The sequence below is a fragment of the Urtica dioica genome, chromosome 6, assembly GCF_054948205.1.
Source record: "Urtica dioica subsp. dioica isolate 48M chromosome 6, U.dioica_male_clone48M_v1_H2, whole genome shotgun sequence".
In the NCBI taxonomy this organism is placed as follows: Eukaryota; Viridiplantae; Streptophyta; class Magnoliopsida; order Rosales; family Urticaceae; genus Urtica; species Urtica dioica.
Window position 1 is genome coordinate 3,986,312 of NC_142761.1, and position 20,613 is coordinate 4,006,924.

At 32.1% G+C, this 20,613-nt stretch overlaps 1 protein-coding gene across 1 annotated transcript; it reads left to right on the forward strand.

Moving 5' to 3' along the window:
• The first annotated feature begins 13,723 nt into the window (after window positions 1–13,723).
• On the forward strand, window positions 13,724–17,272 carry TBL11 (TRICHOME BIREFRINGENCE-LIKE 11). Its single transcript, XM_089616592.1, has 4 exons — window positions 13,724–14,554; window positions 15,457–15,846; window positions 15,920–16,078; window positions 16,593–17,272. The coding sequence occupies exons 1-4, from the start codon at window positions 14,103–14,105 to the stop codon at window positions 16,942–16,944; spliced, it is 1,353 nt and encodes a 450-aa protein (XP_089472718.1). The 5' UTR covers window positions 13,724–14,102; the 3' UTR covers window positions 16,945–17,272.
• The last annotated feature ends 3,341 nt before the right edge of the window (window positions 17,273–20,613 follow it).

A 20,613-nucleotide genomic window follows, 5' to 3' on the forward strand; every position in this document is an offset into this window, starting at 1 on the left:
ACTACGACCAAGTAGCACCACACCCTCAGAATCTTCTTTGTTTATAAGATGACTAATCATCTGATCAAGCTCGCATCCTTTAAAATTCAAAGTAATCAAGCAAATATGTATTCGAGTACATAAAGAAGGCCACAATTCAAACAAAAAGTAGCACAAACACGAAGACATATTGAAAACGTTATTTACCCTAGAAAGCAACAGTTGATAGACACTTCGGCTAAACACCTCGGTTAATTTCTAATGCTCTAATATAGTTGACACATTCCATAAATAACAACATATAGAGATTATAGCTTTCAGCTAATTTTGGTACTACTAGGTAGTCAGATTGAACAGATTCTTTGGACTTAAAATAAAAAAAATAAAAAAAATAAAAAAAAAATAAAAAGTAATTTGTTTACATTCAAAACGGACTACAATTACACAAAGGAACCAACAAAACAGAGTTTCTCTTCCATAGCTTTTTAAGCTCTGCACACGAATCACCTAGAATTAACACAAAGGAGCCAACAAAACAGAGTTTCTCTGCCATAGCTTTTTTAAACTCTCCACACGAATATCACGTAGCTAACGCATTCGTTCCACTACACATTCACTCATTTAAAGCTATTCACACAAATCACGTTACGCCGATCGCCGATCGAAAGAAATAACCTTAGTGCTCTAGACGAGCTTCCGCCCATTTTTCAGATTGTTCTCCTGATTGTCCATTGTTATGTTGTTATTTTCACATGGTATAAATAACATCCGGATAGCAAAAATTGACATATCAAGCTCATACACAAAGCGCCAAGCGCCAAGCGTCAAGCGCTAAGCAAGCCCCAAGCGCCAAGCGACAAGGGATAAGCGACAAGCGCCAAGCAACAAGCGACAAGCGCCAAAATCCTATAAATACCCCATCTATCTCTTTCTCAAGAAAAAGTCATTCAAAACTCAGAGAAGTCATTCTTGACTCATAAATTCTCTCTAAACTTGAAAAGTTCTCTCTTAATTTGAAAAACTACGCCTCTCTCTCACTAAAGAAACATTTCCTCTCTCGACCCTCTAGAGACGAGATGAGACCCTCCACCTCTGCTAATGTTGAGCGTCGGAGCGCGCGTCGGGGGAAAACCCTCCGCGCCCCTTAGTTCATGTTTCTTGATTCTCAGGTTGAAGAACATGAAGAACGTGAAGAACACGAAGGCCAACTATTGACGAAGTGACGAGGAACCGAAAACCACTTTCCGGTGAGGCAAGGACGACGAGAATAGAAGAACTTCACCACACCTAACCTACGTGCGGTCATAGGGTCCGACCCTAGATCGAACCACGGACGGTTCTGAATCCTAATCCAAAAACGCGATTAACATCCATTGTCCTCGATCTTCACGCCTTTCTTGTCGAACACATTCGTTCCTTCTCTAAATTAAACTCTGATTGAAAAATAGACAAGCATTACGATACTCGTAGTACTCATTATATGATATACAAACAGGTTACAGTCTCAACGCAACTTCAAAAGTTCATAGTACCTATTACATAAAAAGTTCCTATCCGCAAGATTACATTTCAAAGAGTTCCAAAATCAGAGGATGAAACAGAATACCTATCGAGAAGTTGGAGTCGCTGTACTTGCCGTCTCGCTCCGATCCAGATTGAGAAATCTTCACATTTACTCAATCTTTCTTTTCGAGCGAGATAACCAACTAAGGTCGACTATAAACCTAGACTTTCAATCGCTCGACGAGAAAGCTCGGCTTTCCAAGCAGCCTCGCTATAAGGAAATCCCACATCGACTGGGGATGTATCATTTGTGCTCTGATAACATGTTGAAAAATCGAAATAGATAAGAGATCAAAGAAAAGTGTTTTATTCTTGTCAATCAAGAGTGTACAATTAGACGATCCTTTTTACAATAATAATAATAATAATAATAATAATAATAATAATAATAAAATAATTACACATAGACATGACATAGTCAAAAAGTCAAAAACTACAACATTTCGTCTACTCTAGTAACTCGACACGTAATAATCAAAAAAGACAAAGACAAAAACACTCAAACTTCGTCGTCTTCTTGATTTTAGTGTTAAGCCATTCGTAGAGACACGTTCTATGGACGTAAGATTCTTTGCAGCAAGGAAACTTGAAACCTTTGCCAGTGCTCAGTTCGTGGAGGCAGATGAAACAGCTTTCAGATGTTGGAACGTCAGTCCCGTCGGAGAGAAAATGCGACAGTAGGTATTCAGAGCCCGCCACCGCCGCAAACGCATTCCTCGCAGCTCCGGTGCGGCAGCGCTATGGTGGGCGTGGGCCGACAAAAACTTTCTCTGGTTATCCACGCCGTGTATAGTAGGCACATCAAGGCTATATGAATACTTTTCACGTTGCCTTTCCCGAGCAAAACAACGACGATATTTGCCGTTGCGAAGATGATGAGCACAATCTGCCTGTACATGCTTGCTTCTCTCTCTGATTCCTCGATCTTCTTCTTCTTCTTCGTCTTTTTCTTTCTTTCTTTCTTCTTTCTTTCTTTCTTCTTCTTTCTTTCTTTCTTCTTGCTCGATTTCGTTCCCCCTCTCTCTCTCTCTCTGGTATCAAAATGCACATTGCATGTCCTTTAGTTTTAGTTCTAGTTTTATATACTACGTGTATTAAAAAACGATATAGCTGATAAATTTCTTATAGCTACACATTTTTTTTAAATGTTTATTCATTTTACTAGCTTTCTTCGTTAAATTATAATTAAAATTTATTGGGGTGACAGTTATTTTTTTAATTAACTATTTCATTTTGAAAAATGCCACTTATATCTCTATTTTCACTTTTCTAATTTTGTATTGCCTCCTAATGTAATATTAGAGATATTGAATAGAACTAGATGAAAAACTCCGGATAGAAAATTTATTTTTATATTATCTCGGAATAATATAGGCCAGCTCTCAATTATGAAAATTTAATACTTTTAAAATTAAGAACAAAAACACTATTTTTTTTTTTAAATAATTCAAAGTACTTGTGATTTTATCATTTAGAATATAATAATTTAGAGTCATCCAAATTTGTCACAACTTTAATACTATATTTCTATATTATCATTTTACATTTTAAAATCGCTTACTTATAATATTATATAATCTAAGTCGATAGTTGTATTACTGTTATCCATTTAAAATGGTTAAATCATACTATTTTAAATTAAATATTTGATTAAATCTGGTATACAAGCAAATACAATATTAAAAGCATTTTACTAATGTTAGACGCGCGACTCAGGTCTAAAGCTGATCATATGTGATATCGTGAGATCTAATGTTCTTTATTTTTAGTACCACATGATGAATAAATAAAAACTATATTCTAAAACACGGTATTTTTTGTCCTGATACCATCTCGAAAGTGGGGACGAACTGTGATCCCTAATTAGACCATTTAGTACCATTTTAGTGTTTTAAAAAATTTATATTTATATTTTACACAAACAAGTTACTTTTAAATTCGAAATAATTAATAAAAAAACTTAAATGTGGGACTCCAAAAATCGCAAGTATGGTACCGAAAATTTCTGATTTTGTGAAAATGGTTCCGGGATTTCTCGGTACCCTTTTTTAAAGCTCCCAGAGTCCTATTTCGTGCAAAATATAAGACGGAACCAAGAGATCTCATTTCTCGTGTTTCAGATGGCCAAATTTATTCATAGCTAATAAATTGTAAATTTGTACATCTCAATAAATCAACTGCATGCGAGCTTATAGATTGCAATTTTACTCGTTATATGTTAATTGTTACCCGATCCGTATAAACAGATTGGGTAAAACTCGCTCTTATCGTATAAATGAGTAAGACTTGTTAAGATTTTAGCGGGTTCGAGTCCGGATAACGGAATAGATGGACCCGTACCAGTCTACTTGAGACTCGACCCGATCACAACTTAACACTAAAAAAATGATTTTTACTATAAATTAATCCCTTACCCACTAAATTGTTTCAAGCTTTTATTATCACTTGGCTACTCAATTTTCAACTCTTTCCATTAAAAAATTAAAAGCATGATCACATATATAGTTTTATAATTTATAAAATTCGAATTTTAAGTTTTTTTTTAATTGTTTGGATTAAGATTGTTTTTTTTTAAATATTGTTGGTTATATTATATATATTTGTCATTATATCTATATATTTAAGCCTATGTTTTTTTTAGCATATATATATATATTATGTATATATGTAGCCTATATACTAAATTAAGCAAATCAATTACTTATAAGAATCTAAAACATTTATGCATCAATAGGAATATGAATCTATCTACTACTTACTATAAAAGAGTGAAAGGTTTTGGTTTGAAATTGACACGTGGCTGGTACATTTCTATATTTATATTACATTTTATTTTCAGAAGATACCCTAGCACAAGTGCCACGTAAGTGATCAAGCTACATATCAATTGTCTAATTTACACGTGCCAAAGAAGATATCAATCCGTCAAAATTCAAAGAGCTAAGCAATTAAAACCCACTGCTGTTTATAAACAAGTAAAAAGATGTAAATTGATTGACCCATGTTCTGGAGAAAAAATAGTAATTGTTATAAATTATTGGACTAAAAAATAACACATTACGTGTTCTCTTCTTCCTATAAATCAACATGGTAAGATTCCAAAGTTCCAACATTAGAGAAATATAAGGGAAAAATACAAAGTGAACTAATTTTTGCTGATATTTTCAGTTGAAATTACAAATTAAATTGTAAAATACAAAAAGGTGATTGAAAGAAAAAGACCCGTTTGAAATAGTTAACGAGTACCTTCATTTAAATTATAACATAATTATTAAAACATTAAAAAAAAATACTATTATTTATGTAACTATTTCATAGAATGACGCATATATACATCGTGCCTGCGTTTGAGATGTTGTCTCAATGATTATAGCCTAAATATGTTATATTCTTATTTCTCACATTTTAATTCATAATTTTTTTATAATTAATTAAGATTAACTCTCTCTCTCTCTCTCTCTCTCTCTCTCTCTCTCTCTCTCTCTCTCTCTCTCTCTCTCTCTATATATATATATATATATATACACACACACACACACACTGAATTTAGTGTTTATCGACATGGTTTGATAAAATTTTAATGACTATTTGTTTCATTTTTTCCATCTAGCCGAAAGAGAACTGATCAGAACGCTTGCTAACGTTATTTAAAGAGAAACATTTGCTTTCAAACCATAACTATGGATGCTGTTTGAAGATGCACTTTGTAGTTTATAGGGAAGGAAATAGATCTTTCAGATACACTAAAAGATATTTTTAATACTGTTTGTTTGTCAGTTTCTTGTAAAATACGTAAGAACTCAATTGTGGTTATACTTTGTTTTCATATTTATAATTTTTTAAAGAGTTTCATGCTTTTAATTTTGCATATTTTATGTACATATTAATGTTAAAACTAAAACTAAAATTATATGTATGTATTATGTGCAAGGGTGCATTCCCGAAACTAATATATTATAATAAAAAAAGGGACCATGAACATATTAATATTTGACATTGTATATACGTTTATGTATCACTTCACTTTAGAATTGGTTTAGAACCCGGAAAATACGAGAGAAAAGAAAATAAGAATCTATTGTATTTTTTAACTTGGTTTGGCTTAAAGAATTTGGTAAAAAAAATAAGAAAAAGATTATATAAGTAAAATATGAATTCTATTTTCCTTTAAAAAATTGGTGGAAAATGAAAATTCAGCTAATTTTATAAATATGGAGCTTTTAATTATTTCAACACACGTGCCACCTAATTTCTAAATCTAAACCAAGGTTCACCCTACCATTACCGTTACTGTACCAGAACTTCAACTTTGGGGGTAAACCGCTTACCGAACGGGAAACCGATGGGTATTATTCAGACAAAAAAAGAAAATCGATACCGGCAGGAAACCGCTTATCGTAGAGGAAACCGACAAAAAAAGTAGACAACCGAGGGGTATTCAGACAAATATTTTGCAAAAATAAACATATTTTTCATAGTTCAAACTTCATTGTTCATACAACGAATAAATGATATCAATTCATCATGACAAATCATCATATACATCATCAAATCATCATATTCAACTCAAGAACATCATTAATCATCATTAAACAACATAAACATCATATTCATCTCAAGAACATCCACTCAAAAACATCATATTCATCATCAAATCATCATCTACAACATAAAAAAAAAAAAACTCATATTCGGATTAAAAATCAACATTTTAATTAGGATTAAACCTAAAAATACATAGAAAACCATACAAAACAAGCAATAAACTCATATTCATTGCTCAAACCCTTGAAATCATGGATTAAAGTAAAAAAAATGATAAAAAAAATGAAGAAAAAAAATCCCAAAATTTGAGGAAACCTCGAAACTTACCTATCAAAAACCAATGAAAGTTGACAAAAAAAGCTGGCGACAAACGAAAAACCTCGAAAGCACCGGAATGTACCGAAAATCACTGATAAATTGGAACGAAAACGGTAAAGGTCGAATCGGTACTGGTACTCTCCGGTAAGGCGATTTCCCGTCGGTTTCCCCGAAAAGTCAATCCTTGATCTAAACCATTCATCTCTCCCCTCTCTCTCTCCTCTCGTTTGACCCTCTCTCTCTCTCTCTCTCTCTCTCTCTCTCTCTCTCTCTCTCTTATTCTAGCTCTCATCTCATGGTCATCGCCGATTACATCAGAAATGGTGAAATTTCTAAGTCGACGAGTTCGGATATGTCGACGGCTCTGGAGAGGGAGGTATTTCCGGCTGATGGAGTTGTACAGAGGCATTTCGGCTCCGCTGTGGCATTCGCTATGTTTGAACTTGTCGTTGATCGGGCTCGCTTACGCCATCGTTTTGTGTCTCCATATGCACAACCTCTTTTTCCGTTACGAGCTTCTCTACTCTATCCTAATCCATGTCCTAGGCCGGATATAAGCTCTACAAGTTGTTCTCTTTGTATCAGAAGCGAACCCTAAGTTTTCTCACCTACAACGACGACCTTGAGAAAGGTCTCAACCTGATCGCACGGATGAGAAAAGACGGTTTCCCCTTGGACCAGGCATGTGTATGTAGAAATAACTCTGATAATTAAATGCAATCTTTTGTGATCAAGCTTGGAAGTTGGTTAGATTTTAGGTTGAAGCTTAAGTAAGTTGTGTGATTAGAGCGCTGTTTAGATGGTTAACAAATCTGGAAATCAAGCTCTAAGCTCGGATCAAAGACCACCAACGTCGTCAATGGTATCAAAGTATCTGTGCGCCTCTTTGATTTATTCTTAATTTGAATTGGTATTTGACCGAACAATACAAGCCAGATAAGGCTATTGATTGGTTTTGCTATTTGGAAAGTATTGACTTTTAATGGAATTTAACTCTGGATGGGTCTTTTTAGATAGTACTGATTTTTTTTAGTGGTTTTAGCGTCTTATCTAGCTAAGGCCGTCTCCAACCGATCACTTTATTTGTCATTCTATTTTTCAGGAAAAATTGATTTCTCTCCAACCGAACTCTATTTTCACTCTATTTGTATCCCCATTTATCTCTTATTTATACCTATATCCCTACTTTTTATTATTATTATTACTAATTAGATAACTTAGGAGAATTATGATAATGAGTAAAATATTTATCTATAAATGAATTATAATTATAAATATAAATACACATAAAATAAAATAAAATTTTATTTAATAAAAATTACAACAACAAAAAATAAAATACAACACAACACAATTTTATTTAAATTATGCAAAATAATAAATTTTATATAAATTAAATAATTTTAAAGATAAATATTAAATATTTATATAAAATTTGAGCATTTATATAAATTTTAAAACTTAAAATTAGAGCAGTGAACAGTGCAGCGCTACAAGTTGCACTGTTGAGAGCCCATTTTGGATTTAGCATATGACATTGGTGAAATTACAAAAATAACACTGTTTTGAGTATAAAATTGAAAAAATAGTTGCTATTCCAAATATTTTCAAAAATAACTATTTTTCAATCGGGAAAAAATTATATTCCTTTTAAATTAAATTTTAGACAGTAAATAAATAGAGTCCAAAATGGTAAACAAGTTTTTTTTTTTTTAAAAATTGTAAACATAAAAAAAAGTGACGATGTACAACTATAAAAAAAAAGGATATATTTGCAGTTAAATCTTTAACCATATTGTTTTTTGATAAATTAAAAAACGGCCAAAAACAATCCACTATGACAATCATCTTTATCTTGCCCAAACTTTAAGTGCATCTACATAATTCCTTGATGTTTGGGTTTGAGTGACTAAAGTCCAACTCATTTTAAACATTAACTTAGTTAAGCGTGGAATTGGCTCTACGTTTAACTTAGCGATTATTCCACAAGTTCGACTCTCTTTCTCTACTATTTTTTTATGAGTTGCTGAATCCTCACGACGTTCATTTTAATCTCGTAGAATCGTTTGAATTTATTTTCATTTGAAGAATCTGGAAATTTGTTTGAAGATTTATTGACATTTTGTCAATTTATTAACATGAGTGTTAATAATCTTTAAATATTTTGGGAATTTCTTCAAACATTCTGAAAATGCGTTTGAAAATTTGGGTCTGGTGAAAATTTATTGACATCCATAAAATTTGTTGACAAACATATCAATAAATCTTCAATAAAATTGATTGACATCCATGCTTATTATTCCTCATTTTAGATACTTATTATTCGACAATCACTCAAAACTGCAATAAACAAATAAATTACGAAACCATTATCAGAAACCCAATTCAAGTAATTTAGACGCAAATAAATGATAAAAACTAATAAGAAAAATAATAATAATAAAAAATACATTCATCAATGTCAAAAAGCCCTAAATTAATAACCCTAATAACTCACCTTTGCTTATTGTAGATGGTTCGCTATTGAGATTGTGGTCCTCATGGAGGCAAGGAAAGAATGAGAACAAGCCCATCATTTAATTTTCTCCTAATTGTTATTTTCGTTTCTTTTATTTTCTTGCTAAATCGAATCCAAGTTACATAATATTTTTAGTTTTGATGGAAGTCCCCTCATGCTAAACCAAGGCTAGGCTTGAACAAGTCTTGGAGTACTTACACTCTGTTAAAAGTGTCGTCTCGCCAAAGAAATGGTGTCGACTTCTTTGCGAGAAATAGATGAAAAGCAGTGTCGGTTTTGTGTTTTCATGAGTCTTCCTAGTCTGATTGAATCTCCTCCGGAATCAATAGACAAGTTGAATTTCATTTTTGATTTTGATCCTTCATTTTCTTTAATTTGGTGAAATTCCAGCGATTTCAGAACGGATTTTGCGTTGCATCCAAGAGTCCAAGCTTAGCTATAAGTTTATTTGCTGCAACTTATGATATCTTTGCTACACATTCATTTTTCACATGATATTTTTGGTAAGGATAAGATATTAGTGTGGAGAAATTGGAAGATGTGTGGTTGAAAGTGAATAATAGTGTTCGTGTGGAGTGATTTAAACTAATAATTAGAATACAATATTTTTGTTGATATTTGCCTACCCGTGTGACCGGTGACTTTATTTTCAATGGTTATTTTTGAGCTGTGACTTTCTGCTTTTTATCATCCTCAAAAGTTTCCACTACGAATATTAGTTGGCTCGAAAAGGGACAAAATCCTCTAGGCTGCCTATATTTAAATCTTACCCTTTATTGGGTAACTAGTTTTAAATTTTTACAATGATCATCCGCAGCGCGGCCCAAACTAGGCGATTCAATATTTTGGGGCCCTATAATACTAATAAAAATTTAAATTGTCAGGATAAAAAATGTAAATTTTTTAAAAAATGGGTTAAAAGTGTAAATTTTTAGGGTAAAAAAATATAAATTTTCTTAAAAATAAACAAAAAGTGTAAAATAATTTTTTTTTTGCCCAACTAAATTGGGGCCCAAGGCACAAACTTTGCCCGCCGGCTTTGATCATCCAAAAATTTAGTGCGAAGTCTATTATTAACAACTTCTATTTTGCACTATAATTATCTGAAATATCAAGACCATCTTTCATGAAATTTACTTGGTTTAAAAAAACAAAAAATTGGCTACGTAAGCCACCTAAACTATAGGAATTGTAAATTAGTCAACCTTTGGTAAATACTTTGTAAATAGTCAACTTGCATACGTGGCAGCCTATTAACTACCTTTTGTACATGTTTGGCTGAGTTAAATAAGTATTTTACTAATTTGTTAATAAGTTAACTTGGCTATTTACAAGAAATTAACCAAAGGTGGGCTATATCTCAATTCACTATAACCGTATGGTTATATAACTTAATAATCCTTAAAAAAATGTCAATTAGTAGTCCTTACAAGTTACAAGTAATAACATCATCTTGAATTAGGCACAAAACATAACTCATGGGCAATCCCCTAAAATTTTTGTCCAATACACAATGCCATGTGAAAGGCAAATTTCTTAGAGACTTTTATTTTTTATTTTTATTTACCTAATTCTTATTTATTTGTTGAAGATTCAATTTTTGTTTGCTAACCAAGCAACAATCTTGCTTTTCGGCTAGGCAATGCTCACATTCACATGCTATTGGGAATCTCGTTTTATTTTTCATTTTTGACATTGAATATACTCAAAACTACGGATAGGATGCCAATAAGTAGGATCTCAAGCTTGCAAAATCAAGGTTTACTCGCGATTTTTTTTATAAAAAAAATCATACTTTATTTATATCTATTTATTTTTAATGGGTCTGAATCTGGGTAAAATCTTAGTAAATACAAGATAATCAATAGGTATTTTTTTAGTCATTTGATATTAAATTTATTGATAAAAATAAATAAATTTTAAAAAATACTTAAATAAAAAATAAACAAATCTAAAAAAAATACGTAAATGAATAAATGCGCATACTAAAATTGCTTAAAAATTCATAAATATAATAATAATTTCAAGCGGGTAGGATATGGAGATAAGGTCTTAGATAAAGTACTTAAAAATCATACCCTACACAGATACATATAATTTTTAATTAGTATTGTACCTATTATTCATTTATGCACATTAAGACTTTATCCGTAATAGGTACGATTTTGCATGTTGATACATGAGTAAAATTGTCATCTCTAAGTATAACTACGATATTGCATGCATAAATGCATTAATAAATACATAATTATTTTTTAATTGCTTCTAATTTATTTATCGAGGAAGAACTTTGTTATACTTTCTTTGACTTCATTCAATTAATTTTGAACCTTGCGGTTACATGAAAATAGGCATTTATCATCGTGTTTGGACATTGGATCTGGAGAGCACATAAAGTCCATGCAAAGAAATCGTATTTAAACTTAAATGGAAAAAAATAAAATAATTTATAGAGCTTTTGTACCTAACTTTTAGCGGTGCTATTTTAAAATTTCTCTTTAAGAGCTTTTCTTTACAATTCATTTTATATCTTATAAGAACAAGTTTACATTTAATAACTCAGCAAAAGTTACAAGCCGACTAATTTTGTAAATACATAATATAAAATTAATAAATTCGTAAATCGTACCGCCAGCAGAGATGGAAGCATGTTATACTTATATGATTGATCATTATATGATCTAAGCTGGTTTCTAATTTTTTGCCTAGCTAGTACTAGTAGTTATCACTTATCACTATGTTAATCTAGTAAATCATATATTATATTATTTTCAAAATAATCTGGTTTTACATAATATATTTTACAATAAACTATATTTTAATTTTTTATAAGAAAAATTACATATTACAAACTTTAACTTAAATTCTTATTTTTTTAATATATAAATAGATATGCTATTCTTATTTTCCTAAAAACAAAATAAGTTTCAACGCTGACACGTATATTGTTATCTTATTTTATTGCTAGGGAGCCCATTTATTTGTATATGTTATTGTCAAATATTGATTGCGATTATAACAGCATTAAGCGTGATTGATGAACTGCCATATAATTTGGTTTTATTGCCTTTGACTAAGTTGATCAGCATAAACTTCATTGGTTGAATTGAAGTGCATGTAGAAGTTATGTAATACCGTAAGCTGAGGATTTATTATCAATTTCTCATTATTTTAACCGAGTGGAATAAGATGGCAAGTTGGTAATACACTCAGATGAAAGAAAACATAATTTTTTTTGGTTTGTGTTAGTTTTCAATATGGCAAATCTTGCATCATTGATGATCAATATACCGCTAACCATAATTGAGTATTATATAATTTTATATGCACTCACGAGATTATTCCAACTCTCCATGAAGCTTGAGTATAATGCCATGCAACACGAATAATTAATTCGTTATATTTTATAGACTTTAGGTAAAACAATTAATTTAAATATTTACCATTTGACACGTTTGTGTTTGAGAAGTGGTAAGAAATAAGTATATGTCATACTTTGGCATTTAATCTAGCATACTTAATAAATAACTAAGTCAATGCTATTTAAATCAAGATAAATTTGTTAATATAATTACACGATTCATATTTCAAATAACAGAAACAAAAATTGATGATTCAGCTTATTCTTCCATGATCTTAAGATTAGGCAAAAACGATTAGAAATCAGCAAACAACATTTTTATATTATTGAGACAATATACTTCCCTGTAGTATCCACAGCCATATTGGCATATATATGTTCAACAAGTGACTAATTAAAATAAACAAATAATTAGGTAACTAATCATATATATATTTTTACATTGTTATATAGTAACTTTTTCGTAAATATTAGATAAATTATCACAAACATGATGTGATATTTCTGGTTTACCCTTTTATTGAAATAAATTAGTGAGATATTTATGTTAATTTACGCGTGTAAATATATGAACGTTGTCGTTTGTTTAGTATTTACGAAAAATTGACTATATAACAATGTGAAAGTGTAAATATGAATAATATTTAATGGACCCTAATATAAATTACTATACACCGGTTTGGAAGGGTAAAATTGTCTTTTATTTTGAATATATTTCCCCTATTCCAATATACAGGATACTTAATGATAATTTACTAACAAAAAAATAAATTAATAAATTACAAAGAAATATGTTTAAGACTGAGGGTGGATTAGGCTAAAGGTTAAATTGCAAAACTTATTAGTAAACATGTGAAATTTGAAAAAACAGCTTGACCTCTAAAGTTTAAATTTTACTAGTGGAAGGCCCACAACGAGACATTACAAAGTAACGGCTCATTATTAGTGCTTAATGCTTTACAGCGCTGATGGTCTCTTGATTTTATTTTTAACCCTATTCTCTTTTGATTTTATGGGCTCTGAAGATTTTCTCTTTTTTAGTTAACTTACTAAAACATAAAAAAAAAAAAAAAAAAAAAAAAAAAAAAAAAGTGTTAACTTACTTTAAAAGAGAGAGAGAGAGAGAGAGAGAGAGAGAGAGAGAGAGAGAGAGAGAGAGGCAAGCTATCCACACTTGGCGCGTGAATTACACAACCCATTGAAAATATACCTTTTTTTTCCGGTTCAAATTGAAAATACCCATTTGAAAACCAGAACTGTATTTCCACGCTGCCGAAGCAGAGAGTGGAGATTTCACTTCATAACCGTTAGCCACTTTCACAACCCACGTTTTGCCTGTTTATTTAAAAAATAATAAATAAATTCAAGTCCATTAATTTTGTTTTTTACTTCTTCACTTATCAAACTCAACTCAACAACAGTCTCAGAGCTTCCCATATTTAATCCTTAATATATCCTCATGATCACACATCCTCTCTCAAATCCTCTCTCTCAAACATTAATTAAAGGCGAAATAAAATCCACAGCATTTCTTCAGATTTCTTTCTGGCCTAATACACACAATTATTATTCTCTCTTTCTCTCTCTCTAAAAGGTATATTTTTACAATAACCAAAGCTCAGCCATGAATGCTTCTTTGCTTCGTCCATACCCATCCAAACCCTTTTCTGAAACCCATCTCACATTTGCCATGACTTCACAAAACTGACCTACCAAGCAAACCCAAAAGAGAAAACGTCTTTCCTAACTTTTCAGTTTCATTACTCGTGAGGCCGAGATTGCAAAGACCCAGATTCCAAAATCCAATCTTTTTCTTCGATGTCTCAAAAGCAACCAGACATCGAATCCCAGCCGTTATTTCCCGAGGCTTTGAAGAAGTTCAAGAGGCTGAGGCTCTTCGAGCCCTCTCTCAGCGTTTTGGGGTTCTTCTTCGTGACCGTGCTTGTCGTTTTCTGCTTCTTTTACTTGGACTCCGAGGCTTTCTCGAGAGGCTTCAGAGCCGCCTCGTCGTCGGAGAGATCAGAGAGGTTCGTTTGGCTTCAGAGGAGAGACTCAGAGGACGAGAAGGCTCGGAGAGTTGAGTTTCTCGAGGACGAGGCTGGGCTTTGCGACGTGTTCGACGGTGATTGGGTGTGGGACGAGTCTTATCCTTTATACGACTCCAAAGATTGTCGTTTCTTGGACGAGGGTTTTAGGTGCTCTGAGAATGGCCGTCCTGATTTGTTCTACACCAAGTGGAGATGGCAACCAAAGAATTGCAATCTGCCCAGGTTTCTTTTCTTTTTTTTTTTTAAATTAATTTTTTAGTCTGGTAATTTAATTGGGTTTAGTACAGAAGTATGTTTATTTTATTTCTGAAAAAGAACTAGGAAGAATTAGGTGAGAAGTTTCTTGGGGTTTATGTGGTAAATTTTTGCCAATTAGAAATTGCCATGATTAGCTTAAAAACACTTTGTAAAAAAAATGTGAGTATTTAATGATTTGAATTATTGTAGCCGAGTATTGCAAGAAAGCTCTTTTGTGAATTCTGATCATCAATTTTTTGAATTGATTTAAAGCAAAAATAAATTTTTAAATAAATCAAAATTTTGAATTGTTCAAAATGGGTTTGTTTCCATTTACATAGATGGCAAAAAAATTAAATATTGTTTTTAACTTGTGTTGATGGAATGCTGTGTTTTAAACTTAAAATTCTCTAGGGTTATAATCAACATCAGATTTAGTAATTGCACAATTCTTTTTAATCGCTTCTTAGCTGAATCTATAATACTTACAAAAACGTTGGCATAGAAAATGCCGGTCTCTAATTTTTTTCGTGGCTTCATTTCTCTATCCACACTTGAGAAGAGGGATAATGTTTTTTTGTGAACCTTCTTGTCTTTTTCCGTGAGGATTTTGTCAGTCTTTCATGTACCGTTACCCTTTCACATTTCAGAGGTCACTGTCATTCGTTCTTTGTCACGGTTTAAAAAATAAAGACTTTTTGGATCTTTTTAGCTCATAATCCTTTTTAATGGTGCCCAAGTTTTGTCCTTTACTTCAACCCTTTTGTTTTCCCGTGAAGTATTGGACGGTGACACGTTTTTAGGCAAATTTCATAATGTTTCAAAGACTTGTGAATCACTCCTTTAACTTTTGAATTAATGCCATAATGAAAAAAAAAAAAATACAGATTTGATGCCAAGTTGATGCTGGAAAAGCTGCGGGGGAAACGGCTAGTTTTCGTCGGAGATTCGATCGGAAGGAACCAATGGGAGTCTCTTCTTTGCCTACTCTCTTCTGCGGAGCCCGACGAGGACTCGATTTACGAAGTGAATGGGAGTCCCATCACGAAGCACAAGGGTTTCTTGGCATTCAAGTTTCGGAACTTCAACTGCACGATCGAGTATTACCGGGCCCCGTTTCTAGTCCTCCAGAGCCGACCCCCGGCTGGGAGCCCCGAGAAGATCAAGACTACCTTGAAGTTGGATCAAATGGATTGGAGCTCTTCTCAGTGGAGAGACGCCGATGTGTTGGTGTTCAACACCGGGCATTGGTGGAATTACGGGAAAACCGTTCGAGGGTAAGAAAGTTTTAATCTTTTTAGCTTCGTTATTGTGGGCGGGGGGCTAAAGTGGAAATAATTTTGTGGGCAGGGGTTGTTACTTCCAAGAAGGGGAAGAGGTGAGGACTGATATGAAAGTTGAGGATGCATATCGGAAGTCGTTGGAAACGGTGATGAGTTGGATTGGGAAAGTAGTAAACTCGAACAAGACCCGGGTTTTCTTCCGCACGTACGCGCCCGTGCATTTCAGGTTCTCCTTTCTTGCTTCCCAAGTTACTGTCTTGAAGAAAAATATTCAATCTTATAACCCTGATTTTACTAAGAAATGTTAGGAAATGAAAAGGGTGAGAAAAAGTTGAGCTAAAATAAACATTGTGTGAAAAAAAAAATTAGATTGCCTACTATTGTCCTTATTATTGTCTAGACTCAAAATTTTGAAAGAAAAAGCAAAGAAAAATAGAAAATGAAGACATAAAAAATTTGGATATCCCACACTATATTTTAAAAAAAAGAAAATGAAACCATGTTCTAGTTATACGAAATCCATCAAATTTTACCACAATTTTTTTTTTTCTCCCTCGAATTATCCTCGTCAGTCCAAACTAGGAAATCTGGATCAAATCAAGAAAATGAAAAAACACGTGGTGACGGAAGATTCAAAACCCAAACAAGATTCATTTCTCTTTTGTAATTTTTTTTCCGGGTACCACCAAACCTTAGCCTTAAACCGTCGCTTATTTATGAAAATAACTTTTTGTTAAAAGAGGCGGAGACTGGAAGAGCGGCGGAAACTGCCACATGGAGACGCTCCCGGATCTGGGGTCGTCTCTTGTGGACCCCGAAAGCTGGCAGCAATTCCAGATCGCCAACGGCGTGATCTCGGCCCCACGTCGATCGGACGGTGAGGGCTTCACGGTGATGAACGTGACGCAGATGACGGGGCAGAGGAAAGACGGGCACTCGTCGGTGTACTACCTGGGCCCCGAGGTGGGCCCCGTCTCCCCGCACCGCCAGGACTGCAGCCACTGGTGCCTCCCCGGCGTCCCCGACTCCTGGAACGAGCTCCTCTACGCCTTGCTCTCGAAAAGGTCGAACTCGTCGAGGTCAATTCGGTAATTTCGCTGTTGGAGGATTGGTGAAGGAGAGAGGGAGGTACATAGGGAAATATATAGGGGTTCAGTTAGTTACGGTACACCTATCAGGGCTTAGTTTGATAGATGTTTACAGAGAGTTCATATATACACAGATTTTAGGATGTGAAGGGTAGAGAAAAGGATATTCCATGGATTTTAATTGGGGACTTGAATTTATTGCTCTTTTTTTGTGGTCAAATGTCATATACATCAAGTAGTCTTGATTCCTTGAAATTAGCAGCATTGTATATGTATTTGTTGTACCGGGGAGATTTAATGGAGTTTTAACGGAAAAGTTGAAACTTGGCACATTGGAATAAACTTCTTTTTTTTTGGTCCTATAGATTTTCATTTTACCATAAAATATTTCGGTATTCTATTTGGTTATCTTTTTATTAACGTGATAGGGTCCAAGATAATTGAAGAATAGAAATAACTAGTTTTCTTGAAAAAAAAAATTGGTTCATAATTCCACAGGTGAACCAATTTCTTCAATTGCACTAATTTACTAGAGAAAATTAAGTTAAGAGCCCATATAAACCCACTGCATTAAAAATTTAGCCGAATGATCTAAAGTTAAGAAAATAGTCTAAATTAAAGCAAGCGTCATACTATGGAGAGATATGCATGAGTTTGACTATTTTTTTTTTTAATATTTGAATAATTAGACTATAATTTTAATCGAAGATCGTCATTACTTACAATAGTTTTTCTCAAGGACACGAGTAATGAGCAGAAGTAATAAAAGAAAAAAAAAATATTACATTGATAAATGGTTAGAGCTAGAGTAAAAATAGACAAGAAGTAGAAGTAATAAATTATTTATTCTGTGTGTTTAAAAATAACACATAATTGTACGTTTGTTTTTTTTTAAGAAGACGAAAGTGACTATTGAGCCTATTAGTTTGTTCCATGTGAAATTCCCGTAGATTGGAAACAATTTTGTGTCGGGTCCACAAAGTCAAGTTTAAATTGGTATTTCCACAAGTTTAAATTTAGCTATAAGTCTCTTTTATATCTTTTAAAACAAATCTCTTATATTTTCATTCCTATGCGGGACTTTTTAACATCTTAGCCAACATTTTTGCATGATATTTTTAGTTTAGAAACATCACTTCTAGCGAAAAAGCAAAAAATAATATTTTCGAGAAAGTATGAAAAAGCTATATTTTGTAGCACACATATAATTTTTAAAAACTAGACTAAATATGAAGTTAAAAGTAAATATATGAATTGCAGTAAACGTAATTGAAAAAAATTATGTCATCAAGTTTTAAGTTTTAACATCCACATTCAAAATTTTAAAACTACCATATGTGATGTACTACTTTTCATGGGTAATATATTACTAGTTAATCATAGTTAACAATAAATTGCTTCTTATCATAAAGTGTTAAGAGTAAGAGAAGTCAAAATTAAAGGGGAATTTGGGAAAGTATGCATTGAAAGTTGGGAAATTGAGTATGTAAATGGTATTACGTCTTAATTTGGAGAGTATGTGCAGTTTGACAAAAATGTCCTTAACACACTACAAACCCTTAAAGATGTTATCTCTTTCCGTTCTTACTAATCTAACTCTATAACTTTTTTTCTCTCTGAAAATTTTAAGCCTCCGAATCAAAACTCTATTCAAATGTATAAAGAGCAAACTTTTGTATCACTCGTATGGAAAATAGTGAACGAGCTTTTGGGAAATGAGCTTATGTTGTTGCAAATGAATCTCTTGATTTTAGAGAAATGGTCCAATGAGTTTATTGGGATTAATTAAAATATAATTAAGGTTATGTGAAAATCTCGGAACGAGTGAGTGAAGTTTCGAGTTGGTCACGATCGAGAATTATTTCCAAAGGAAAATTTCAGAAATTAATTGAGTAAATAAATTCTCAATTGTGAGAACTAGTTCCAAGACATCTTGAATATATTTAAATTAATTAAAATCGAATGAGAAAATTTTCGGTTTAATTTCATAACTATTCTCCATTTAATAAGAATTTAAATAAAAATGATGTTGTTTTGTGATGGAAAATTTATGAAACCATTGACATGACGGCCTTGTTGAAATAAATTATGCCACGAGGGGCTGTTTTGAGGCGGTGTGTAAAATGCAAGGGTTTATTGTGAAGCCCCGAAGTTTAGCCATATAAAATTTTAACATTATGACGTAATACTTTAAGCTTGAATTTTTTTTTATGTGCTATATATGTTTAGTATGAGAATTTATCTTCCATAATCAAATTTATGTATGACAATTTTTTTTTATTAATAATAATTTTAATCAATAGTAGCAGTATCATCATATCTAATTTTTATCCCTTGTGTATAATGTTACTTATACATCTAATCATACGAATATTATATAAATATATATAGGTATATATATAAGGCATAAAAAAAAAAGATCTGATAATAGATGTATATAAAGGTAATAGTAACAAAAAAAAGGGGTAATATATATTTATTGTGATGGTATCAGTGGATTCATATAGAAATGAATATGTATATCCAGATACATGCGATAAGTGTGTGCATAGCAATTCTTTTGGGTGTTTACTTTTTGAAAGAAATAAAGAGGTAAGTAATGACATTATATAGTGAACGTTTATAACAGTCTAATATTTATTTTCATTAAAAATGCTTTCTCTCTATAGCTCTATGGCTCTGAATGGACGTGCATAATATTATTTTTTTGTCTATCACACACTCTTGATCTGATATCTTTTCAACTCCATCATCTTCTCCCTTTGCAAACAAAACAAAAGAAAACACATAAACCTCTTTAGAATTTTCTTATTTTTTTTGGGTTCTTTTCCACACTAAGGAGCTTTTCTTTTCATTCTTTCAGAGGTACTTCTCTATTTAAGATATCTTTTCATTAGTCTGTCATGACTTTGCTTGTTACGATTTGCTTATGCACAATATTATTGAAATGTTTTTCTGTTATGCGTGAGTCTTTGAAAAGTAACGTGTTTATCAGTTCTAATAGGCTTGTGATTTTATTTTGATCTGTAATTTTTGTACCAAAATATTCAAGATGTTGTTATTATGTATTTTAAATTTCATAATAGTTAGACAAACCGTTTTTTTTTTCTAAAATTCAATTATGATCAGCGCGCAGAATTTTTATCGTTGTTTCAAACAACAAGGTTTTGATTTAAAACAAAATAGCTAACAAAGGATTGGTGATTTAGAATTCTTATACCAGAATATTAAACATGTTTTTAGTATGTCTTAAAAATCTTGTAATTTTTGGATTAACGATCTAATTTCTAAAAATAAATTAAAATTTGTGCGCGAAGTTTTATTCCTGTTTCAAACAGCGAGGTTTTGTATTTTTTAAAAATACTTGCAAATCGTATTTTGGCTGGAATTTTGTATACGTGACACCTATATATGTTGTTGTTACATAGAAAAATAATTTTGAGGTTTAAATTACCGGAATTATTTTTGTTAGTATTTTTTTAACAAGTGCGCAGATCTGTCCCGTTTTCTCTAAAACCCAATTTTTAGACAATATATGTTTTAATTAGATTCTTCATGTTGGAGCCCGATTTTGGTCTTATCACTGAAGACTAATATGTTCAAACTTATATTTTATAGTCTCTGGATTTTTTCCAGAAGTTTTCTCTGAAATTATTTTTTTCGGAACCCGAGG

Excerpts from the sequence above, each read along its gene's own strand:
- TBL11 (XM_089616592.1), top strand. The coding sequence starts at position 14,103 with ATGTCTCAAAAGCAACCAGACATCGAATCCCAGCCGTTATTTCCCGAG. Across the intron at positions 14,555-15,456 it reads AAGAATTGCAATCTGCCCAG|ATTTGATGCCAAGTTGATGC; the intron begins GTTTCTTTTCTT and ends AAAAAAATACAG. Across the intron at positions 16,079-16,592 it reads TACGCGCCCGTGCATTTCAG|AGGCGGAGACTGGAAGAGCG; the intron begins GTTCTCCTTTCT and ends TTTTGTTAAAAG.